The sequence below is a fragment of the Emys orbicularis genome, chromosome 7 (genome assembly GCF_028017835.1).
Source record: "Emys orbicularis isolate rEmyOrb1 chromosome 7, rEmyOrb1.hap1, whole genome shotgun sequence".
Classification (NCBI taxonomy): Eukaryota; Metazoa; Chordata; order Testudines; family Emydidae; genus Emys; species Emys orbicularis.
In genome coordinates this window covers 89,801,602-89,828,287 of record NC_088689.1, presented here as the reverse complement: position 1 = coordinate 89,828,287, position 26,686 = coordinate 89,801,602, and the positions used below count along the sequence as shown (strand labels likewise).

Genomic DNA, 26,686 nt, shown 5'->3' with positions numbered 1-26,686 from the left:
AGGTCCCTTCCAACCCTGATATTCTATGATTCTATGATACAAGAAGCTCCAGTCCCCTCACAAACTTCAGCCCAGTCACCCACTTTCCTGCCTCCTGAGGAAGAGTAGCTCAGACCTTCTTCTATTCACATTAGAGAAGGAACTGGAGCAAGGTGGTTGGTCCGTGATGCCCCTTATACCCTTGGTTGGGAGCACAAGGCGGCAAAGGGAGCAGGCATGGACTAACAGACACTGCTACTGAAAAGTTTCCAGTCTGAGGGGCATGGAGCACATGCACACCCATAGTGAGTACCCACAGGGACCAGCACTGTGAAGGGAGTGAAGAGGACCCCATGCAGCTGCCCACCCAGGCCTGGCAGAATGGACATGGGGGGGGGGGGAGAGAGGGGGGAACAACACAAAAATTAATTCATTAGAATGGGGGATAAGCTGGAAGATCCAGGCTACCTTACTCAATAAATCTGGCAGAGTTTACAACACTAATTGTCTCACATACAGTGGAGGTGGGGAGGGGAAATACAAAGATCTTCAAACAGACCAAAAACTCTACATAATTTTTTAATCTCATAATTTGTGAGCCAGTCTCACATGATTTATAAGTGTGACTGGAGATTTTTGAACTTTCAGGGCTGGCAATAATGTATAACACAGACACTGCAAACCAATAATACTGTCATCTCTAAATTTTCCTAATTTATTTTACATAAATGTCATTTTAAATCTTTACCCCACTGTGTTCCAAGGTTACCACAACAGCAAATGGCCTGTAAATAAACTTAGGAAAGTAACAAACAGTACTGTCTGCAGGCTTCAGAAAACATGCACTTCTCTTGGTTTTATCTGGTGTCCTTGTGTACTAGTAGCTGTGTAATTACAGGACACTGAAGACACTGTAAATAAATTATTTATAGTACCAGAAGCATGGACTGTTATGGACTAAATGTATCTTCAAATGAAATTGGTTTTTAAAGCTAGTCAGAATAAAATGCTTCTGTATGTAAAGAAAAGAAACTAGCACAAAACAAGAGTTTATTTTATTTTCAGTCATTTTAAGGACACTTGCCTATGGTAAAACGCCTTTTTAAAGCAGTTTATACTGAGCCTGCTCAGCTTGCAATAATATCTTTACCTCAAAATCAACGTGGCCTGTGTTTACTGAAGCAGAAAATTATTTGACTTGCTTCAGATGTATTTGGTATTTAATGTTGTGTACAGGTGTTTTTACATCAGTTCTGTGTGCAAGGAGGGGGGGAAAGCTTTGCCTTCGGGTTAAAACAGAAGGGGTGAAATGAAGCAGTAGATTTAACTTTTACAACCTTGACATTTTATTTATGGTCCATATTATAGCCACACAAAACTCTCTGTGCTTTGGCTTTACCTATTTTTACAGGACTTAACATTTTTAATCATTTTACACCTGTATTGTCTCCACATTGAACATTTGGTCATATAGGGCTCTCGGACTCCAACCCAAGACACAAAAAGACAGTTATCAACTTTTCTCCAATTCCCCTAGGGAAAAAAAAATCCCAAACCTAAATACCTACACCCTAGGTCTTTGAAAACCTGGCACCCTGGTGTGTGAGCAAGGCATCATGGTGAACAGTGGCCTGACTCGTTATGAATAGAAGAAGTATGAGAAAGACCGATTGTTTACAGTGATTGGCATTAATGACACTGTCTCAAAAAACACACTGCAGATCATCAAAAGCCTCTGGTTTCTAGAGAAGAAAATATAGGTGATCTTCTTGGAGATCCTTCCTATCTCATGAGTGAGAGAAGATAGACCTTATGAGTGAGAGAAGATAGACCTTATGAGGAGAGGCTGAGGGAACTGGGATTGTTTAGTCTGCAGAAGAGAAGAATGAGGGGAGATTTGATAGCTGCTTTCAACTACCTGAAAGGGGGTTCCAAAGAGGATGGATCTAGACTGTTCTCAGTGGTACCTGATGACAGAACAAGGAGTAATGGTCTCAAGTTGCAGTGGGGGAGGTTTAGGTTGGATATTAGGAAAAACTTTCTCACTAGGAGGGTGGTGAAGCACTGGAAAGGGTTACCTAGGGAGGTGGTGGAATCTCCTTCCTTAGCGGTTTTTAAGGTCAGGCTTGACAAAGCCCTGGCTGGGATGATTTAGTTGGGAATTGGTCCTGCTTTGAGCAGGGGGTTGGACTAGATGACCTCCTGAGGTCCCTTCCAACCCTGATATTCTACGATTCTATGACCTAGACAGCAGATGATACTTGAGGTTAAACATTGTCTAGGTAAGTGGTATAAAGTATAGGGGTTTGGTTTTGTTGCACAATGGACTATCTTCTATAAGGAGATAAGATGTAGGTCTTGGACGACCTCTGAATTAACAATAACACTGCTATATTCTTTCCTGAATACACAATTTATTCTTCTGGCACCTCATGCCATGAAAATTAGTTGCCAAATGCAAATAGCACATTTTCACAGAGGTGTATTGCTAGGATACCAGTCTGAACTTTGAGGGATAAGGCCTCAATGAAGCAAACAAAAGCTCAGCTGTAGAAGCTATTGCCCTCTGATTAAAAAAAAAAAAAATGTTCTGTGACAGAATTGCAGACACTCAGCGGCAGTGGCTGAGTCTATTTGTTTGCCTGTGTTGGCAGATGGGGACTTAGGTCACTTGATTATATTAACAATAGTGAAACATTACTTTCAAGGTAATGTAGGAAGAAATTGATTACTCTGGAACCAATCCAAATAAAGGGACAAAACTTGCATACTTTTATTAATCATTTATTCTTATAAGGGCTTGTCTACACTGTGAAGTTGTCGACAAAGCTTTTGTCCTTCACGGGTACTTAAAAAAGCCCCCCCGCGAAAGACAAAAGTTTTGCCGACGCAAGTGGCCGTGTGAACGTGGCTTTGTCGGCAGGAGCGCTCTCCTGCTGACAAAGCTAATGCCGCTTGCGGGGCTGGAAGTATTTTGTCGGCAAAAGTACCAAAAAAAGTGTTTACACACGCTGATGTTTAGCAACAAGGCAGCCTTGTCGCTAAAAGCTGCATGGTGTAGACAAGCTCTTAGACTTGCATTTCTTGGCCACTAAATCTTCATTGCCTTTATTGCCATGTAGTGCTGAAATTCTAGCATTTTTGTTAGACTCCACAATCACTGACGCCAGTTCACACTCACCATCAATCTAACTTCATGGTAACATTTTAGTATACCCTTATCAGGAACTAGCTATCAGGCTGAGGAAAGCCAATTCCCCATCACAAATATATTGACATGGCAAGAAGGGCAAAGTCTACATGTTCATTCCTTCCAAAAAGGTGCAGAGAAAACTCAATCACCAACTGATATTTGGAAATTATTTTTACTGAAGTTGCAGTTTTTGATCCAGACCAGCACAGTAGAAATATTAACTGTAGCACGTGAAGCATAGAAATCCCCACAGGATAGGTTTTTAGCATGTTGAGCAAGAAAAAACTGCTGAGTTCAAATGCTCGTCTACACACAAAAATTGTACTGCATTAACTATGCTGCTGTAGTTAAGTCAGTGCAGTCCCCCTAGTGTGGGCACAGTTATTCTAGTATAAAGATGCTTATACTAAGATAGGGGAAGGAGAAATAAGCTGTACCAATGTAACTATGTCCACCTCAGTAGCTGTACTGGTATAGCTTTTGGCAGAAATATCACTCCTAACCAAAACAGTTAAACTGGTTCCAAAAAATTATGTGACGCCCACAGAAATAAGTATTTCCCTCCTCTCCCCACTGACCCCATCCTTTCCTGCAGTCCCCGCCAGTTTTTGTTGCCCTGCTTTTGGAAATACAAAGCAGGCAGAGTGGAGAGTATAGCACAAATACATTCCCTTTAATGTGAGGACCTTCTTTGAAGCTCATGGAAGTGAAGGGAAATTAAATGGGGAGAAAGAGAGAGAACACCACACTTTTTCCCTCACTGCACGACTTCATCTTTGGCTTACAGCCCATCTGAGTCAAGGTTGTCAAGACTGCCCAAGTGTGATGGTAGCTTTAACATTTAGGACTGGTCTACACAGTGCAACAATGCACACCAGAAAGGGTGTAAAATTGTAGAGGGCTTTGAAGTGTTGAACTCTAACAGCTTTGTGTTGACCCCACTGATGTGCTCTAAAAGGTTCCTAGTGTGCATGAATGTTGTGAGGGAGGGATAGCTCAGTGGTTTGAGCATTGGCCTGCTAAACCCAGGGTTGTGAGTTCAATCCTTGAGGGGGCCACTTAGGGATCTGGGGCAAAATCAGTACTTGGTCCTGCTAGTGAAGGCAGGGGGCTGGACTCGATGACCTTTCAAGGTCCCTTCCAGTTCTAGGAGATGGGATATCTCCATTAATTTATTTAATTTATTTTTTATTTAGTCCTGTTTGAAAACAATACAACATTAACACATACTTTTAAGAGTGCATCAGTTGGGTCAGCACAGGTCAGTTAGAGCTCAATACTTTAAGGTGCTCTACAACTGTACACATCTTCTGATGTGCATTGTTGCACTGTGTAAACAAGCTCTTAGACACTGAATGGTTTCACATACAATTCAAAGAACACTGGAATTAAAGATTCTAAAAGTCAGAGACCAGTGTGCTAACTCTCTGTGCTACCTAGCTATTCCTTCCATCTGGAGTTCTCATCCTATTATACATTTAAGCAGCTTATGCGTGTAACTGCTGGGGATGCTGTATTTACTAACATACTGTTGCGCTGAGACTAATTTGAAGCTACCGTTCGTAAAGATTCTCCTGAGGGGGAGGGGAGAACTTCCTTCACAGAAGCTAAAGTAACTCTGCATAGAAACCGTGCCAAAACGACAAGAAAATCTAAAGTAGCTTATTCTATAAACAGTATACAAGAAGTGCTTCAGTGGATAAGCACAAACAACTGAATCACAGAAGTCTTTCCTTAAATGAACCTAGTCTGTACTGCTTTATACTCTGTATGTGGGTGTGTGTATAAATAAATATGACATTAGAAAGTGAATGTCAGGCAGAAAAATGAATTAGCCTTTTATTGAACAAAAATGGGGAAATAATGGAATTGTACCTTTTAGCATTTTTTTTTAAGGCAGAAAAAAATTAGGAAAAAACAACAACTGAACATTGAGTTTAAAAGCCTCCATAACAACTGGGAATCTCTGCAGTCATGCTGCTTCATATTCTGCTGACCATGGTTAGACTATTATAAAAGAGTTTGATCTTGTTGATCTACTTAAGAACTCTATTCAAGCCTTCACAGTAAAACTTGTTTTTTATGACAATTTCTTCCTGAACTGACGAGATACAAGGCATTTACCAAAAGGGGACTTCAATGTTTCTGAAATGGGGGGGGGGGGGAAGTAGCTTAAATTTTAAAGTTGTATCAAAGTAGAGACCTCTGTTCCATTTTTCAAGGTATTCAAACACGAGTCTAGTCTTCTTAAAATAAATGTTAATTTTAAAGCAAGTTTCAGTTATGGCAAATGGAAAGTTTTCAACAGACACAGACACACATACTTATTATTTGATCTGCCATAGTTTCAGCATGCAATCATGATGCCTGGTGACATATTATAAAAACTTGAATATAACAACATTCAAATGGCTCTTTACAACCATAAATAAGATATTAATTCAGATATTCAATGTCCATACTCCACCTTTAGGTTATGAAGAGATTTTATTGCCCCCAGCCAAATTAAATGCCTCTTATACTTGAGCATTTATATTATTTTAATGAAACAACTTAAATTGCCCAAAGACCTAGATCGTTTGATCAGTAAGGTGCTTTTTGTACATGAATATATTCAGATCTGCCCCTTCACTTTTGTCTCCAATATTAACTGAACATAGTGCTTATGAAAGATGCTGTATTAAACAGCAATGTAGACCAAATCTTTTCTCCATAGGTAATATATAGCACAGGTAGCGACTGCACAAGCAGCGACTGCACAAGCTTCCCTCCACCATGCAGCCTATGTGCAGATATGCTATTCTAGAGTAACTAGGTCTGAGGAGGAGTTGATCATAGTTTTCATGACCATTCAAATACTTGGCCTCTATGCTTATAAAGCCAGCAATGATACCAATTAGTATCAGCTTAAATTGACATATTATATAATAGGAACTGGACACAACTCATTTCCTAACCAAAAAGCCATCAGATAGCAATTAGCTTCAGTCATTATCAGCCTTGTTAGGATCGGAACCAATGTTTTAGAAGTTCAAGGCTCCATAACCCATTACCAATCCCTTGGGTCATCCCTTCCCGCAACTACTTCCTTGCCACAGAGTTCTGAAATACTCTAAACTGAAGTTATTTCCTATCGCTATCTGTCAAAACCCATTACATCCTTTCTGGTATACATGTCTGATATAACCATTCATAGGAATTTGAAGTATTAGGTATCTACATTACAGAAAAAAAACAGACAGAATTGCCAGTTCCTACCTTAGTGCATCAGCTCCATAACCATTTACAATGGTCACTGGATCAGGATAGTTCTTCTTGCGTTTGCTCATTTTTTGGCCATCACTAAAAAAAACAAATGCCAAGTGTGGGGAATGAGTTCTTAGGACTCTGACAACACAAGAGTTGCTAACCAAGTATCCTTTTACATCCAGCTTCCTTTCCAAATAATTGATTAAAACTCAAATCTGATTGTCACAATATGTTTACAGTTACCCATGCCACTGTCATGCACTCAGCACACTATTTCAGCATGATGGACAATTCCAGAGCACTGAGAAAATCTGGAAGCAACAGGCTCCTAAATTACAGACTCAATTAGAAGATTCCATCTTCCTCTGAGGAATTAAGATGCATAATAAGGTGCAAGAGGATAAAAACAAAACATTTGCTTTGGATCAGTATCATCATCCTGAAGATGTGGCAAGTTATGACACTGAAAAATATATTTACTGTTATAAAAAATATATAAACCTCCAAATCAACATGTAGCTTTTAAACAGGGTATCCTTCCTTGTGCACAATGGCATATCATTTCTTTCCTCAATTCCATCCAGTTTTAATTAGCTTTGTGGCCGATAAGTAAGGGTAAATATTCCTGCGAAGAATTAGGCATAATTCCCGGATAGGAGACACAAATGTCCCTCTCTGATGGGCAGTTAAATTCATCTTCTGTAACGTTGCTACTTTGTGACAAGTTTCTCTCTCATTGGTAGCCAAAAACTGACCTAACTATAACCACTATGTACTCCTAGGCTACCAAAATGTCTCACTTGTGATTTAGAGTAACGTATCTGAACCTATTAACAACGAGGTGACAATAAAAAGCTGTTCAGTAAAGAAAACTAATATACTAACCTAGCAAGAACCAGCCCATTTACAATTACATTCTTGAAAGGCGGCTTCCCAAAAAGAGCTGTGGATAGCACCAGGAGAGTATAAAACCTGAAACAAAAAAGTGATAAGTTTATCAGACAGTTCAAACCATATTCTAGGCACGTTATGCTAAAAGCACCATGCTGTCAATTACAAATCAAATTTCAATTAAGCTGGATTTATTCACTCTAGCACATTAGAATTAAAAAAAATCTGAGTGGACATAGAACTGGAAAAGATCCATTAAAATCAGCTTATTGTACAATTGTTTTCTTGCTGTGCAGTATATACTATTTTTTCTCCAAATATTACACACAAGTACTAGAATACTAATAAATGACAGTGAAACATTTTGGGAATAATTAGCAAGGTTGGGAGACAGGACAGTGGAGAATTTCCCCTTTAAGTAATAGATTTTTAAAATCCACAAAATAAATAAATATATATATAAACAAAAATAACGAGGAGTACTTGTGGCACCTTAGAGACTAACAAATTTATTTGAGCATAAGCTTTCATGGGCTAAAACCCACTTCATCGGATTCATACAGTAGGAAGATATATATACACACACAGAGAACATGAAAAAATAGGTGTTGCCATACCAACTCTAATGAGACTAATCCATTAAGGTGGGCTATGATCAGCAGGAGAAAAAAAAACTTTTGTAGGGATAATCAGGATGGTCCATTTCAAACAGTTGACAAGAAGGTGTGAGTAACAGTAGGGGAAAAAATTAGCATGGGGAAATAGTTTTTACTTTGTGTAATGACCCATCCACTCCCAGTCTTTATTAAAGCTTAATTTAATGGTGTCCAGTTTGCAAATTAATTCCAATTCAGCAGTTTCTTGTTGGAGTCTGTTTTTGAAGTTCTTTTGTTGGAGAATTGCAACCTTTAGGTCTGTAATTGAGTGACCAGGGAGGCTGAAGTGTTCTCCGACTGGTTTTTGAATGTTATAATTCTTGACGTCTGATTTGTGTCCATTTATTCTTTTATGTAGAGACTGTCCGGTGTGGCTAATGTACATGGTAGATGTGCAGGTGAACGAGCCTCTGATGGTGTGGGTGATGTGATTAGGTCCTATGATGGTGTCCCTTGAATAGATATGTGGACAGAGTTGGCAACAGGCTTTGTTAGAAGGACAGGTTCCTGGGTTAGTGTTTTTGTTGTGTGGTTGCTGGTGAGTATTTGCTTCAGGTTAGGGGGCTGTCTAAGCGAGGACTGGCCTGTCTCCCAAGATCTGGGAGAGTGAGGGATCGTCCTTCAGGATAGGTTGTAGATCCTTAATGATGCACTGGAGAGGTTTTAGTTGGGGGCTGAAGGTGACGGCTAGTGGCATTCTGTTACTTTCTTTGTTGGGCCTGTCCTGTAGTAGGTGACTTTAGGGTACTCTTCTGGCTCTGTCAATCTGTTTCTTCATTTCAGCAGGTGGGTATTGTAGTTTTAAGAACGCTTGATAGAGATCTTGTAGGTGTTTGTCTCTGTCTGAGGGATTGGAGCAAATGCAGTTGTATCTTAGAGCTTGGCTGTGGACAATGGATCATGTGATGTGGTCTGGATGAAAGCTGGAGGCATGTAGGTAAGTATAGCGGTCAGTAGGTTTCTGTTATAGGGTGGTGTTTATGTGACCATCGCTTATTAGACCATCACTTGTAGTGTCCAGGAAGTGGATCTCGTGTGGACTAGTCCAGGCTGAGGTTGATGGTGGGATGGAAATTGTTGAAGTAATGATGGAATTCCTCAAGGGCTTCTTTTCCATGGGTCCAGATGATGAAGAGGTCATCAATGTAGCGCAAGTACAGTAGGGGTGTTAGGGGACGAGAGCTGAGGAAGTGTTGTTCTAAGTCAGCCATAAAAATGTTGGCATACTATGGGGCCATGCGGGTACCCATAGCAGTGCCACTGACTTGAAGGTGTACATTGTCCCCAAATGTGAAATAGTTGCGGGTGAGGACAAAGGAAAAAGGACACTAAACTATCTAAACTACTACATTCCACAAGGGGCCACAACAGTGGTTCCCTTAACTCACCCAACAATATTGTTAATCTAACCAGCTATACTCTTAGCCCAGCAGAAGAGTCTGTCCTATCTCGGGGCCTCTCCTTCTGCCCCTCTACCCCCACGAACATGATAGTTTTTTGGTGACCTGGAATCCTACTTTCCATGTCTCCAACTCCAGGAATATTTCCAACACACCTCTGAACAGCACACTAATCCACAGAAACCTATTCACAAATAGGATTCTTGTCAGAGGCCTGGGCCTGTGCAACTCTTTATTTTTAAATAAGTTGAGGGTGTGGCACAGCCTTGTTAGCTAAGGGAGAATATCAAATACATCAGCAATCTATAGAGCTAAAGCTAACACAACCTTTAAATGAAAGATGATTTTATGAAAACTAATGGACTCAGACCAAGCCACAGAAGGTTATGCTTCAAAACTGTTTATTAGCATAAGATTTAGAGAAGAAATACTCTGCTGAAAGAAAGGTTCATTTGTATCCTCTGAAGTGGCTGGATCTCAAAAAGCTGCATAGAATTGAAAACACATCTGTGGCAATTGAGTATCCAAGACTTGGTAAACGTTGCTTGGGGGCATTATTGCATTTATAAAGCGGCTTAGATGAAAGCTGTGATTCTTATTTCCTAGAGAGGCTTTCAACTCACATTATCATCTCAGGGTGCACACCCCACTGGGCTGTAAAACCCACCAAATTAACTTAACCAACCAAATTACAATGTATCTTACAAACCTTTATCAAACATTCACACATATACAAAAAGTAAAATACAAAACGTTGCCATTTTAAGCTACTTTCCCATTCTTTACTCCTTGTACATAATTCTCTACCCTCCTCCTTACATCCCACCCCCACCCTTTTTTCCTCCCTCATCTTTAGTCTTCAAAAGAAAAAAAATCTCAATCCTGAGCTTTTGCCCATATGACCAAGACAAATCAAAACTAAAGAGACTGCATACTAGCTGATTCTTCCCTCAGCTGGTATGAATACCCAACTGACAAAACAGTAATGGGTTATGGCATGTAAATATACATGCAAAACAAGCAACAAACTGATCCCAACAACAGCAATTGTCATGGAATGAAGACAACACTGTGGGCATGTCTACCCTTACCTCCGGAGCGATCGAGCGATCCGGGGGGGTCGATTTATTGTGTCTAGTGAAGACGCGATAAATCGACCACCGAGCGCTCTCCCGTCGACGCTGGTACTCCAGCGGAGTGAGACGCATAGGCGGAGTTGACAGGCGAGTGTCAGCAGTCGACCTACCGCAGTGAAAACACCGTGGTAGGTAGATCTAAGTACCTAGTTGAAGTTGCGTAACTTAGATCGATCCCCACACACAGACACTGTAGACCAGGCCTGTAAGGCATTTCTATTTTAAAAGCAAAAACTGACTTTGACTAGAAGGAGCTTCAATGGTTTTTTTGTTGTTTTTTTATAGGAGACTGGTACATGAGGGTTACGCACTTTGAGGTGGCACATGCAGAAATTTTTTAAGTGACTGAAGAAACTTCTCCAGGGACATTAAGTTAGATAGTTCAGTTTCTTAAAAAGATGAACAGAAGAATACCCACAATCATACTGGACAGTGTATCTGGAATTAATTGAAACATGCCTGGTGTGTAGTGTTGGGAATATAGTGCTAATACTAATTGCTTGCAGTAGTAAATGTTATGATTTTAATGACAACCACTGTTGTCATTTCAAAATATCATCTACATATTCTTATTCATGATCATTCTGTGGTTTGATTTGCTTTATAGACACTACTTGGTGGTTTTAAGTTTTACATTTATAAGATGCTTTTGATATGCACATCTATAAACCAATTAAAATCATGCCTTTCATAACAGCCAATAGACAGCCAACGCTGGTAAAACATTCTGTATAAACATGTACAAGTTGGGTGTGGTTGGGGTAAAGTCCCACATTACCCCAACACTAACAAACCTCTGTCAGAATTTAAAGGCCTGGTTAAGCAATTAATTCTGGTATGAGGACCTACAGGGAGGGCCAAGACTGTCGTACAAAATGTGCCGTTTTAAATATTAGCCAAACTGAGAAAGACACTTCCATGTCTAATACATGAAGCAGAGTTACCAATGCTCAAAGAAAAAAGAATGTTAATGACAAAGGGCACCATTCTGCCTGAAATAACTGTTTGCTTGTGACTGAGAAATCACAATTTTAAAGATATCTAAGTTCTAACAGTTTTACAAGGTTTTGCAAATACAGTCTATTTAAAGCATCAATATTTCAGAGTTGACTGGTCCATTGGCCATTTAGCAGTGTTGTCATTTTAGCATGTCATAACTAGAGAAGGATATATTCATTGGCATTTCCCAGAATCTCAATCTTTCACAAGTATAATAAAGATATTGGGGAAAGTTAACTAAGGGCTGGTCTACATTAAAGAGGTAAGTTGATCTAAGTTACGCTAGTTCAGTTACGTAACTGAGGTCAAGGTAACTCCCGCTGACATAGCTTCCACCTCTCAGGGACGTGGAATACAGATGTCAACAGGAGAGCGCTCTCCTACCAACTTAGAATGTCTTCACCAGACCTGCTAAATCGACACCGCTGCATCAATCTAGCCCCTAGAGTAGACATGGCCTCAGTGTAATCCAGCTTTATAATGAGGATGAAATCTAGCAACTTTCTAGTACAGTCTGATGTCACCATCATTCCAGAGGAACAATCCTCATCTTAATTCATTTTTCTGTCTGAAAATTAATAGCTTTATTGGGATGGTAACAGGCTAGCACTGTCTATTTGAAAAACACCACCTTGTTAGCAGATGATCATCTTGGGAAAGGTTTGTGGGTTCTCATGACTTTCTGAAGCAATTGGCTTAATAGCCTCCTAAATATAAGGAAGGTGACAGCAGCTCTCGAGGGAGTAGGATCTAAGATGCAGCTCAGTGGTTCTGAGGGAGGAACCTTAAGATTAAATCAAGCCTGGAGAGAAAGCTTGAGGTGAACTTTATGCTGCTGTTAATAAAAACCAACCCCATGAAGCAATCTACCCAGGCCTATACAGTTTGAAAATCTCCACCATCTGGCAGCAGTTATGTAGCCTACAGAATATAAAGTGAATTGGTAGGCTCAGTCCAATACCCAATGGATCTATGTCCATATCACAAAAATCAAATCACAATTGGCATTACAGGTGGCCTCTCTTTTGAGATTGACAAAGACAGACCACCTATAAACTCCCCCCAAGTCTCCCTCGAAAAAATGCTCTCTCCAGATCAGGCTCTACACCCTTTAATATGAGAAAGCTTATAAAGGTGCTGCTCAGATGGCAGAACTTAGTGTTTGGTGCTGCATATTTACTACCTTTCATGAACACTAATCATATTGTGGTAGTGTTTTTAAAAAAAAAAATAGAAGAGAAACTAGGAAGTGTGCTAATTTAAAACAGGTTTGTAAATTATAGTGGCCTCACATTTAGATTATTACACTGACAATATAAAAATTCTTCCTGTGTAAAAGTGTACCAACGTTCTTCAGTGATACTACCAGATTTTATTTCAGGAACTGTCCTACTGGATCAGACTAGTGGTCAACCTCATCCAGTATTCTATCTCCAGCAGTGGCAACAGCCAGATATTTAAGAGGATGGCCTAAGAACCCTAAAGTAAGCATATGTGGAATAATCTGCTCCCCACATTGGTTTCATCCTGTTCTCTAATAGTCAGATTGGCCTAAAATCTGAAGCACAAGGCTTAATTCCTCTTCCAGATATTTTGTCATTAATTAGGACATTTTTGATATCCATATTGATACCACATCCCTTTTTAAAATCTTGTAAAATTCTTGGCCTCAACCACTTTTGTGGCAATGAAGTCCACAGCTAAGTTACACGCTGTGTGAAAAAGTATTTCCTTTTGTCAGTTTTTAATTTCCGCACTTTTTAATTTAATTGACTATCCCCTTGTTCTTGTATTATGAGGCAGGGAACAGAACCTCCCAATCTACCTTCTCTATATTCATTGTTTTATATACTTCTATCATGTTCCCTCTCATTTGTCTCTTTTCTGAAGTAAACAATCCCAGGCTTTTTCATCTGTCTTTATGAGAGTTTTTCCAGGCCTTTGATCATTCTCATTGCTCTTCTCAGAACCACATTTAGGTTTGCAATATCCTTTTTGAGATGGGGTGACTAGTACTGCATATACTATGACAGGTGAGGCCGCACCAACGATTTATATAAAAGTGTTAGAATATTGTCCATGCTGCATCTCATTCCATAGGAGTGTTAACATGTTAGCTTTTTTTGATCACAGCTGCATGTTGGACAGAGATTTCCATTGAGCTCTCTACAATGATTCCCAGGTCCCTTTCTTAAACTGACACTTAATACAGAAACCTTTGTTTTAAATAAATGTATATTCCATATATATATATATGATCTATTTCTAGGATTTTTACCAAATACAGTATTGCATAAAAACTAATAAATTAAATTAGGGAATCTGGGATCAGTGCTTAGTAACAATGTCTAGAAAACTACTTGAGGAATAGTGTGCGAAGAATAATCATGACCTGTAGGAAGTTGTGTCTCAAAGTAACAAGGGATCGATTCTCTTCAATGTTGGGATTCACTGTATTAATAATCATTCTGATAGTGTACAGTGAATAATAAATCAATATATAACCATGGGAAGTACAAACTGAAGTAAGATCTAAACAGGTGGGCTAGCAAGTGGCAAATGGAGTTTAATGTAGTAAGGAACAAAATAGTAAAAGTAATTTTAGGGTTAACGGAACAAAATTAGAAAGGACTAATGAGGAAGAATACTTCAGAATTGTAATAAATAATTAATAGAATTTTACATATAGTGTGAGACTGCCCCCAGGAAAGCAAATATGGGGTAGTAATGTTGAAAGAGTGTTGACGGTGTATAAAGTTTTGGTGAGGATCCATTTAAAATACTATCCACTGCTTTGAACAGAGTTCAAAGTACAGTTCTACTCTGCAAAGGAACCAAATTTCTGTGAAGGTTCTGGTCTCTCAGTGATTCTGTGTTAAGTATACTCAATTGGCAAATAAAATATGTGTTGTTGTTGTTTTTAATTGCCAGCCTTCAAAGCAAAACCTGGAATTTGGGAATCAAGTTTGGTTCTTTCCATGTCACACATTACCACCAGAAATAAAGTATTGCAAGGTTAAATTGGGCCTTCATTTATACCTATGCAACTTTTCTGTATTCATATCATGCCCTCAATGATACCTGTTCCACTACCTTTTGGAAATTAAACCTAAATCATTTTCTCTAATCTCAGAGATTTGCAAAAATACAAATGACTGGAATTGAATAAACAAGTCTATTATATACAAAATAATACCGAATTTAGCTCACTTAGTCCTGACTGACTTAGAAACGTAACAGATCTGTTTACTGTGCAAGTACCACTTCATTATAGTGAACTACGCTAATTTGGGACAATGGAAGGAAAGTCTAGTTAAGAAAGGTTTGTAAAACTAAGCATAGTCAACCTCAAAACTAAGACTTCAAGGACACATAATTATAACAGACATTCCTAAATGGGACAAAAAGACCAAAAACTAAATATTATACATAAGGAATTACCAGGGACAAACCTGAGATTAGAGAAAGATTTAGCTTTACATCAGGAAAGGTTTGTTTGGCCAAGGAAATATCAGTAAATGGAGCAGTTCACAACATTGTGGAAGCAAATTTAAGTCTAGAAGTTTATATTTTTGAAAAGGAGTGTCTCCTACTAGTCACATAAGGGTTGACTTAGTTACACTTTTGGCCCTTTCCCAAACTAACACAGAAAAGTTAAATCGCATCTAGGGCATGGGGTTTACTGGCTTACTCATCAGGTATGAAATACCTACCATCCCCAGAAAAGTTTTTGTCTCAGCTCAGTAAACTCAGTCTTTCCTCCTTTTATGGTAAATAAACTGAATTCTGCGCAGTTTACTTTGTGGCAAATTTCTCAATGAGAATATCCAATGGCAAGTCTCAGAAAGAATAAGAGATTGCCCTGGTATTTGCTGACTACTTCCCTCCCACCACAGACGTAGCTGCATTTTAGTGAAAGCTGTATGTTTATACACCTCTACCCCGATATAACGCGACCCGATACAACACAAATTCGGATATAACGTGGTAAAGCAGTGCTCTGGGGGGGCGGGGCTGCGCACTCCGGCGGATCAAAGCAAGTTTGATATAACACGGTTTCACCTATAACGTGGTAAGATTTTTTGGCTCCCAAGGACGGCGTTATATCGGGGTAGAGGTATAGTTTGCACATCACTTAGGGATGGTTCATATGTTAAATGCACTCTCTCTCTCTCTCTCTAAAATCTGGAACAGAGTATATTACCATCCTCTGGTTTGATCAATGCCTTCAGCAATGAAGTCAGCAGGAAAGGCATCTTCAAATTCTTTTCTGTTCTCAAATGGATAATGGACTTGTGCGTAAGGCATGCTCCCACTCTCAAACCAACAATCGAAGACTTCAGAAACACGGTGCAACATTCCTTTTCCACAGCGTGAAGGGATGGTTAGATGATCAATACTATAAGAGAAAAAGATGGACAAACGCTAATCCAAATATTAAGAACTTTGGCATAATAGAACTTAATCCATATTATGCTTACGCATTAGATAGGGAACAAAAACAACAACAACTCAGTTTCACTGTGATTTCCAACAGTCCAAGATTTCATATAAAAATTTTAGAGTTTAAAATGGCTTTGTAAATTTAGTATCAATCTCAAATTGAAGTTTCATAAGAATATAACAATGACCATAATAGGCCAAACCTATGGTCCATCTAGCCCAGTATCCTTCTGACAACAGCTGGTGCCAGATGCTTCAGAGGGAATAAACAGAACAGGACAATTTATCGAGTTATCCATCCCGTAATCCAGTCCCAGATTCCAGCAGTCAGAGGTTTAGGGACAGCCAGATCATGGGGTTGCATCCCTGACCATCTTGGCTAATAGCCATTGATGGACCTAAGCTCCATTAATTTATCTAATGCTTTTTTGAAACCAGTTATTCTTTTGGCCTTCATCACATCCCCGGCTACAATTTCCAACAGTTGACTGTGCGTTAATGTGAAGAAGCACTTCCTTATATGTTTGTTTTAAACCTGCTGCCTATTAATTTCCAAGAAAGAAACATTTGTATACTTAATACAGTATACATAAAGCCATTCTAGTTTCCTCCATATGCTCCTAAAACCTAAATGGTTATTCAGGTTTAAGACAATAATAACTAATATTTCTGTGTGCTACTCCCTAACAGTTGCTAATTAACTATAGGAGCAGTTCATGCTGGTACATGTTCTCAGTGACTGACCTTTCTCTGTGGAGATCAGTGACTTTCACTCCTGACAGCTCTTCCAGTTCTGCCACTGACCCAATGCAAACCACCTGTTAAAAGATAGTAAAATACTTTAGAACCAATTCAATGGATATTTTAAGAGATATTCCATAATACTGTGCTATTATGTATCACTTTCAAGTACAATACAGAGCTACAAACTACAAGTTAAATTTACCCTTTTACACCGAAACCCTGCAACATTTTATAGTTATGTTTTCACTTTGTGTAAGGGAAAAAATTCTTTAAATCCAAAACCCAATATATATTATTTATATAAAACACACAATACTTAGCACTTCAACAGCGCCTTCCATCCAAAGATCTTGAATCACTTTACAAACCTGATTATCTCATTTTATATTTAGAAAAAGAGGCCAAAGAGGTTAATTTGCCTAATCACACAGATGAACAGTGGTAAAATTTGGCACAGAACCCAGATATGCTGATGCTTAGTCTCCTGCTCTGACCACTAGAAAATGCTGCTTTCCAAGGGAGTCAAAACAGTCTTTACCTACAAACATGAACTGCTGCATAATGTCATTAACCATTTAAACTAGAACAATTAGCAAAATGGTTAGATGGGAACTAGCTAAGATCCAGAAGTGACACTCATGTTCTAAATCAGTATTTCCCAAACTTTTTAGGGTGGTGACACCTTCTAAGTCAAACTTTCCACAACACCTGATATTTACTATATAAAAGTAGAGTTAAAAATGCACAAGTGATCACCTTTAGCCCAGTGGTTCACTCATCTGGGATGTGGGAGACCCAGGTTCAAGTCCCCCCTCTGCCTGATGTGGAACAGAAATTTGAATTTATATTTCCTACATTGCAGGAGAATGCACTAATGACTGGGCTATGGGATATTCTGGAGCAGGTCTCTCTGTCTCTCCTATTGAAGCTGTTCCACTGTGTATAAATGCTTAGTCACTGGAGCAGGAACTTGAACTTGGGTCTCCAACATCCTAAGTGAGTGCACTAACTACCAGGCTATAGGGTCATTCTCTGTCACTGCCTGAGAGTTGACAACATCCCTTTCACATGTCTAAGAAAAATGGGATTTAGCACTTCAGATTAGCAACAATTAGCATTTTATCAGACTTTTAAACAATGTGTCTAGATAAAATGCTCCCTATTTATTAGTGCCTTTAGAGGCTGGTATTTCAATGTACAAGTAGTGTTTTGACTCCATATAAAAGAGCAGCGAAGGGGCTTTTTAACATACCTATCCATGGACTGGAGCTGCCTCAATCCTTCTACCAATGTTTGCTTCAGCAGAAGTTGGACACTCCACATCACATTTGTTCAAGGTATAGCAGATGAAAAGGAAGTGACTCAAAAAGTGTCTTGACCAGCTTAGAGGTGACCAAGGAAGAGGCAATTCCCCCCTCCCCCCAACCACCAAAATGACTTCTGACAGTCAAGTCAGGTGGATTTTCAGAAGCTTTCAAGCCTCCTTTAATACATGGTCTCATCCATCTTAAAACTGATCTGAGTTACCAACCATTGTTTCCATCCCAGGAGCTGTCAATTCATGCTCATGAAAGAGTTTTACTATACTAAATTGCTAGGACTACCATGAGGGCATAATTTACCATCTGGCTCCATTGGGATTTTTGGGTCCTGGAAAGAGTTAAGTGAGACATATCTTATTTAAAGTGAAAATCAGAGTAATCTATCAAGGAAGAAAAATGTGTGTCCTTAAAACATCCTGCACCCAGAAGAAAACTCACATCTGCACAACCAAACCTCCAGGAGAACCTTCCATGGAATTGCTGCAGCTAGAACAGATTCACAGAGTAGACAAAGGTGGGGAACCCGGATTGGCAATTACATTTAATGGTGGGCCAGTTTCCCTTGTCCTTGTGTTATGAGAAGAGAGAACAGAAGATTCCCACCTGCCTATCAGTACCAAGCAAACCACCTAGGAGCTTTAAAAGAAACTTACAGGGAATGATTTATATGAAGAACACTTGACAAGATGAGCTAGAGGTGGCAGCCTAGCAGCAACTGGACCAGGGCCGGCTCCAGGCACCAGCAAAGGAAGCAGGTGCTTGGGGCGGCTAATGGAAAGGGGCAGCACGTCCGAGAAAGAGAGGGAGCGAAGGACTCACTGCCGAATTACCGCCGAAGAATGAAGCGGCGCGATTGAGCTGCCGCCGAAGTGTCACTGATCAACTCCCACACACACACACTTTGCCGCTTGGGGCGGCAAAAAAGCTGGAGCCGGCCCTGAACTGGACAAGCGGAAACAAAACAGACTGGGCACAGGACATAGAAAAGATTTCTTCACAGACTAAAAACAGCATAGCCAGGGATTTCCTGTGGTTAGTGCTGTTATACAAGACTACTGGCAATAAAACTAGTTAGTCAAATGCCTCAGTTGAGTGACAGGAGCTCCAAGCCACACTAAAGCATCTGAACCACATCTTCACTAAATATTGAGCAACTTCAATTAAACTGTATGCCAGTTCTCTAGAACTTAAACATTTTATCTTCCTGCTTTATGAACCTGATCATGCGGTGTTAAAAGATTTTACATCTAGTTGAAATGGGTGCTTTTCTGCTTAGTCCTTTCTTCAGAAACTTGTAGGTTTAAGCTCTCAAATCAATGATTTTCACAGAGTAATAAAAAACACAAGTTTCAAATCTCACCTTCCACTATGTGTTTCTACTACCTTATAATTATGCCAAAACTTAGTGCAGCTAAAATAAAACTGTGGGAGACTAGATATTGATTTGTACTATATTTCACTTTACTTGCAATTAGTAACCTTTCTATATATTAAATAATAAATCCACAATTTTTTTCTGATTTTAACATGCAAAATATAATTGCACGCATGAAGTGTTCCTTTTTGAAGGGCACATTGTTGAGGTTCAGTAGTCTGGTATGGCTACTGGACCACAGTAAAATTAAAAAGTTTGAGTGTTCCAATGTTAACCTTTTATATTAATTTTTAAACAACATCCCCTTTCATATAAAATATGAGTGAACATAGGCACACTCCGTTTGAATTTTACTGTGGCCCAGTGGCCATACCAGATTACCAAACCTCAACACTTGCTTTCTAGCCAGTGGGTACATGCAGCCTCAGGAGAAATGCAAGATGTCTGTATGCATTAGACCATTTCTTCCCCAATGTCTGATTCCTGTAGGCTATTTGCACTAAACTGCATGGACACGAAACTCAATCTTCCAAATTAGAAAAGGAATTGTAAAGATTTCATCAGTAAAAGAGGGACAGAGATTGTAAGAAGCATTACCAGAGGCAAATATGGATAGTGTAGTCTTTTGTCCAGTCTTTTTCAGCTGCAGGACCAAACTTGAAATATTTTAGCATGATACAGTACTGAACCTTTACTAGTACTAGTACTAAAACCCTTACTAGTCAGTATAGAGTATTTTCATTTTGACTTGGCCATTCTGTACCCATTAGGTACAAAACTGTCAGTCATGGAAGTGGATTTTAATCCACAGGTGGGCACTCAGAGAATTACAGCAATTGCTTCCAAGGAAGAGTAATATAAGAAAACGTTTGTTTTATTTTTAGCCATCTTAATGCAGTATAACATCTGCTTCAGGGAGACATCGTTAGCATAAAGCAACCAATCAACTCTCCATGGACCACCAACAAATAGTCCAGGGATCACAGTTTGAGAATCTGTGTCCTAGTTTTTCCAAGGGTCATGAAGGACATAATACTGCAAGGGAAGGATAATATACAGCTGTTGGATGCAGGTCAGGATTCACTTAGCCTAAGAGTCTCCACCACCTCCCTGCTGTATAAAACCTCTCCTCATTTGATGAGACCTGTCTCATCGGTGGCCTTAGGAAGATCATGTCAAAATCAGCAAAACACCGTAACAGGAGCCTGAAGCATCTCTAAGCAGGAAAGCAAGATGGATTAATATAAACGGTAGCTTCTCAAATTTAAGTTTAAGTACAGTAAGACAGCAGAGACTGCCAACATATTTGGACAACACAGCAATATTTGTGTAAATTTTTATGGAAAACACACCTTTTTGTTTATAAAAGTAAACAGTGGGTCAGGGTAGAAATAATCTGATCTTGCTCTGTTGGGCAGTAGAAATGTTTTTAAACATAACAACAGGGAAAGGGTGTGAGGCATAAAAGTTACATTTTACCTACATATATTTTCTCAGTTATCCTGCTTCAGTCCAGAGTGATAATATGTGTTACCTCCTTATTAGCAAGGGGGGTAGAAAGGATAAGAAGCTTCAGAATGCTATCACCACCATTCAGGCTTATATGGGCATCCTGACAACTTCACTTGTTTTCTTTTTCCATCTACTTGTGTTATCAGAATTGACTAATCAAGCTGATCCCTAGAGTAGCAGTATTTTACCTTTAAAGAAATTGAACATCTGGGTGTTTTATGAATCCAGGAACTTGGGCACTGCCAATTACCTCGGTATATAGTTTTGTACATTTACTTCATGCTACTAATGCTGAGACACCTTACAACTCACCCAGTCCAATACCATATATTTATATATCAGCTTTTCTACTAATGTAGGCTTAGCTTGCAAGAGAAAATTTTAGGCAGTTTGTATCTACCAGTTATACACAGACTTTTACTTGAGTGTTAAAAATTAAAATCAAGAGCTGAAAAATAGTGACTAAAAAAAATCCTTCTCTTCTCAGTTTTATCTTATGATGTTATAGTTTCACTAGTTCTCCTGTGTAGATTCTTCCAGGATAGAGCTTAATTTAAAACATAAAAAACAAAAGAAAAATACACCTGAAATTTTACATTAGAGAGATGAAGAAAAAAAGCACTACTTTTTGCCCTTTACTTGCATGGCAGTTTTAAGATTAGCACAGTACTTCAAACTGCAAAGCACTAAGACAGTTCTGTGCTCTAGGAAATTAAGCAAACCAACTTGGTAACATAGCAGGGTTTCTTCTGTCAATAACTGGAGATTTTTGTTTTCTTACGTACCTCTTCAAAATCACTGCTGACCCACAAAGGGATAGGTGTTCCCCAGTATCGGTTCCTGGAAATAGCCCAGTCACGTGCATCTTTCAGCCAGTTTCCAAAACGTTTCTCTCTCACAAAGTCAGGAACCCTGTTACGAAAGTTAAAAGCAATTACATTATTATCTGCAAACTAAACCTTTCAGTCATCTGATAGGCAGACATTACATTCATACCTCCATATCACAACAAAATTGATTTACTTTCTGATATTTGCATTAATTGGTGTAGTTTCAGGTTACTGTGTTGGCCATTTGCTAGGAATTGCATTTATTACTTGTATGACCTTTGGAGAAAAAAATAATAGTATTGCTTCTTCTGACTCCTACAGATCCTCAAATGTGCTATGCAAGTGCAAGAATATTATGTTTTATTGTTCATTCTCAAAGTAATTCAATCAACATCTGCGTTAGATTAGACAAATATCTACAATGTGCCCATGGATGCATATTATACCCATACAAAAGGTAATAATGATGTTCACACTTCACTGGGATACCTTTCTTTAGAAAATTACTACTAAAAGTTGAGATAAAGATTTAGAAAAATTCACATGATCACTATCTTACAAAAACAGTTCTTAAAGAAACAATCTATTTTGACATTAACTGAGGATTCTGATATTGCAGACATCCACCCACCCACCCGTTTCTGGCTAATGCATGAAAATCTTATAACGGGGTTGTAAGACAACAATAGTTAAAAGTTTAGTTGACTAGGCTAAATTGGCACTGTGGGCAGCTGTTTAGCACCTATCACCAGCCTTTGCTCCATGGATATCACTTCTATCAACACTGCATGAGTTAGAGACTATTCCAGAGCATGGATCCTTGAGAATAAACAAAGTTCCAGATCCATTCACTCTCCCACAAGGTCATGGCTCTTGCCCTATTCTTAGTAAAACTGTTCATGGGTCTCAAATTTAAAAAATATATATATAGATAGATATAGATATAGTCAATGGCAGCACTCTTTGAAGACTTCATTTCTAGCTAAATGGGCTTAGAGAGATGTTTAACTATGAGATCTGAGCACATGAAATATCTTGAAGATCAAAGATAATGCTGAGGATTATACCCCGTCAAGGCTAATTAATCTGATAGTTTGGTTAGCAATTGGTTATTCACATTCTCTACATAGTCACAAGACACAGCCTGCTGTATTTGTTAAAAAACTAAACAAACCCAAACCTCAGTTAGTTACCTTCTTGTAACGGTTGTTCTTTAAGCTGTGTTGCACACATCCATTCTGCTGTAGGTGTGTGCGCACCTACACTAGAAATGGGCATATACTATCACTCAAAGAACTTGTGCATTTTCCAGTTCTTTAGTAAAAAAAACCTTTTAAAAAAGAATTATTTGTAACTGATAGAAGCACCTATACAAAAATAAAAAGAGTTGCATGCTAAAGCTTGATATAAAGACAACCTTTCAGGCCTAGGGAGAACTTTTTTGTGAATTATGGGATTCACTTACATAACTCATTTGGGGCTTTACAGCTTATACACAGTTACAGCTGAAGAGAATTTTAAGACATAACTGTGTTTAATTCAATTCAGTGACTATACAATGTACTAGAAAAAGTGATAACTTTTGAGGTCAACAGCATATTACTTTCATGCCTAAAGAAACATTTTAAAAGTCACAGCACATAAAAGAAGTGGTGGGTTGTAGGAAGCAGCCCTGGGAACTTAAAATTCATTATGCATATTCCTTAGGAAGTCAATGCATTTTTTTTGAAGTTTCACTGAACATCAAGGCACTACAACATTTTCAGACCCCGTATTGCCATAGGCTTATAAGCATTACTGAGCTGGTGATATATTGCTTTAAGCCAATGTCACAGATACACAAATAAGAGTGTACAAAATTTAAGGGAAAAATATCCAGAATTATTTTTGACTTTCAAAAAGACTTCAGAGATTTAAAATGTCAAAAGCACCCATGTGATCATAGACTAAGTCTTAAGTTGTAAAGCGTCAATGGGACTTAGGTGCTTTTGAATTATTTATCCTCACTGACTTTACCTACACCCCTCATAGCACCAGTGTTAATATTCCCCTAAATCCACTCCCCAAGCCCCACCCAACTATTTAAAACTGAAAGTGGGTAAAAAGAGCCTGACTTATCCATAGGAACATTTTATTGACTGATTTTTCTAAGATTTGAAGTAGCCATGACTCAAACAAGTACTTGCATGCAAGTATGCAAAATAGTATGGAAAAATGCTAACTCTGAAGTCTACTAATTCAAGAAAAGCAAAACATTAAAATAAAACGAATGAAATTCAAGTTGCAATACTTATGAGTCTCAAAAAATATTTAATGAAATTCAACTCAATTCAAAATGAGTAATTTGCCGAAGAGTATGAACATTGATCAGTTTGGTGATACAAACATGGTCCAAATATAATAGCCAGGTATAATGCAGATGTATGCAATCGAGCAGTATTGTGAATTTCCTAATTCTTACCCACCTATCCAGCCAGTGATTCAAGCAGAAACTCTTCCAGAGGCATCCTTCAAGCAACCATGCTGGGACTTTCTATAGTACTCATCACCATAATATCTGAGGGTGTATCTGTCTAAATATGCTTTGCTAGATTCCAAAAAATATTTCCACAAACACTAAAGAAGGCTTCACTGGTTAAAAAGCCATCTCGGTTAAATGGTGAGGTGAAAGCAGCAATACAAAAAAATTAATTAACAAATGGAAAAACAAAGAAGCTGATCGCAACTAGTACAAGTCAACAGTTAGGAAATTCTGACAATTGATAATGGAAGCTAAAAGTATCAATTAAAAAACCTACGGCCAGCAGGGTTAAGGACAATAAGAAGGAATTCTTTAAATGTGTATCAGGTTGACTAATTGGGAGCCATCTTGTGATAAATTATGATACTGTATATTGACCTTGTTATTGGGGTATTTTCTATATGATTATATTGGTTTCTCTCAGCAAGGGTCTGTCTTGAAAAACAGGTAAGAAGGAACACAACTCAAGCTAAGCCACTCCTCAGCTGTTAACATACAGAAATATTGGCCCTATGGATTCAGGCTAGACCTCCTACTGAGCCTACTGGACTGGTTTTGACCAGAAGAACAGAAGAACTATAGCAGGGTTTAAAGAGAAAGGGGCAGTAGCTGTTATGGGGAACCAGACAGATATAGGGACCTGTTGAGAGTCTCTAACGCTTTGTTCCTACTATTAACCCAACAATTCTTGTTTTGAGAAGGCTGCCTGATCATTGTATACCACTGATCACAGATTCCCAAACTGAAGAACCACAGGTGCGAGAACTTAGTGGGCAAGCCATAAAGAATTAAAGGACAGTAGCATAATTAATGCCAATCAACATGTTTTTATGGAAGATAGGTCTTGTAAAACACACAAACTTGATAACTTTTTTGATTAGATCAAATGTCTGGTTAAAAAAGGTAACTCTGTTAAAATAATAGATTTGTGTAAGGTATCTGACTTAGCCCTCACATTGCCATAAAATCTGAATTATCCTCCCCTCCACCCCCCCACAAAAAACCTCCGATGGAGCCCATATTAAATAGATTAAAAACACTTGACAGATAGTTCTCAGAGTAACTGTAAACAGGTAATGGTCATCCAGTGTAGGTGTTTCTAGTGGGGTCTCAGAAGGATCAGTTATTGACACAATACTATTCAGTATGTTTTTCAGTCACCGGAAAAAAAAAACCAAGATAATTACTGGAAGATGACAAAGAAATTAGTGGAGTGGTAAAGAGTGATGGATACAGACCACCCTTGGATTGTTTGGTAAGGTGGGCTCATTTGAACAACCTGTATTTTAACACAATCAAATGCAAGGTCTAAAAACAAAGGATGTAGATCACAAAAGAAGGGGGAATTTCTCCTCAAATATAATCACACAAAGAATTAAGGGGTCACTGTAGACAACTAATTGAATATGAGGTCCCAGTGCAATGCCGTAGCTAAGAGGACTAATGCACTCCTTGGATGTATAAGCAAAGGAAAATCAATTAGGAGGAATAGGGAGGTGATATTTCCTCTCTATATGGTATTGGTGAAACCATTACTGGACTACTGTAGCCAGTTCTGGTGTCCACACTTCAAGCAGGACATTGAAAAAGTGAATAGGTTCAGAAAAGAGCTTCAAAAACAATACCAGATCTGGAAAACATGCATTACTGTGAGAGACTCAAGAAATTTCATTTAGTTTATCCAACAAGTTAAAAAGTGACAATCATAATCTACAAGTACCTACACTGGTTAGAGATTTCAGATAATAGACTGCTCTTTGATCTAGCAGAAAAAGGCATAATAAGATCCAAATATAGGGAGCCAAAACTAGAAAAACCTAGACTAAAAAAAAATTGTGTTATTTAAACAGTGAAGGTAATTAACCATTGGTACAATTTATCTGGTGATGTGATGGATTCTCCATCACTTGAAGTATCAACATCAAGACTGGATTTTTTCTAAAAGACATTCTATAGTTCTAATAGAAGTTACGGACTCGATACAGAAATTACTGGGTGAGGTTCTATTGTTTGTGTTAGGTAGGAGGTCAAACTACATGATCACAAGAGTCCGATCTGGCCTTAAATATATATGATGTTGAATCTCTTTTATCATTACCTTCAAAAAAGACCTAGTGGTTTTCTCTTCACCTTCAACATATTGAGGGGAAAAACAGTCTAAGCCATTCATTGCTTGCCTCTTCCAGTCACTTTCCCTTCCCACCCCAAAATTCATCCAGCATTTCTTGGAGTATAGGCAGTCTGGTCCATAAGCCAGATCCTACAACAGCAGCACTTAAAACCTCTTCTGCAGCCTGCTGAAGGTACTGGCTCTTTAAACAGTTTCATTTATGCTGATACAGGTGCATTGGAAATCTCAATGGATGTGATTACTACTAGGCCAGAAAGCTTCTTCAGCCAACTAAAGAAGCATCAGACATCAAAAATACTTGAGAC

The 26,686-nt window shown here is 38.7% G+C and overlaps 1 protein-coding gene across 1 annotated transcript in view; it reads right to left on the bottom strand.

Moving 5' to 3' along the window:
• Window positions 1–26,686, bottom strand: part of IARS1 (isoleucyl-tRNA synthetase 1) — a 213,352-nt gene that overhangs the window by 90,801 nt on the left and 95,865 nt on the right. The window contains exons 15-19 of the mRNA XM_065408763.1: window positions 21,685–21,811; window positions 16,691–16,764; window positions 15,708–15,902; window positions 7,307–7,393; window positions 6,431–6,514 (exon numbers count right to left, since the gene is read on the bottom strand). Coding sequence (XP_065264835.1) covers window positions 6,431–6,514; window positions 7,307–7,393; window positions 15,708–15,902; window positions 16,691–16,764; window positions 21,685–21,811 — 567 coding nt within the window. The remainder of the gene's footprint in view (window positions 1–6,430; window positions 6,515–7,306; window positions 7,394–15,707; window positions 15,903–16,690; window positions 16,765–21,684; window positions 21,812–26,686) is intronic.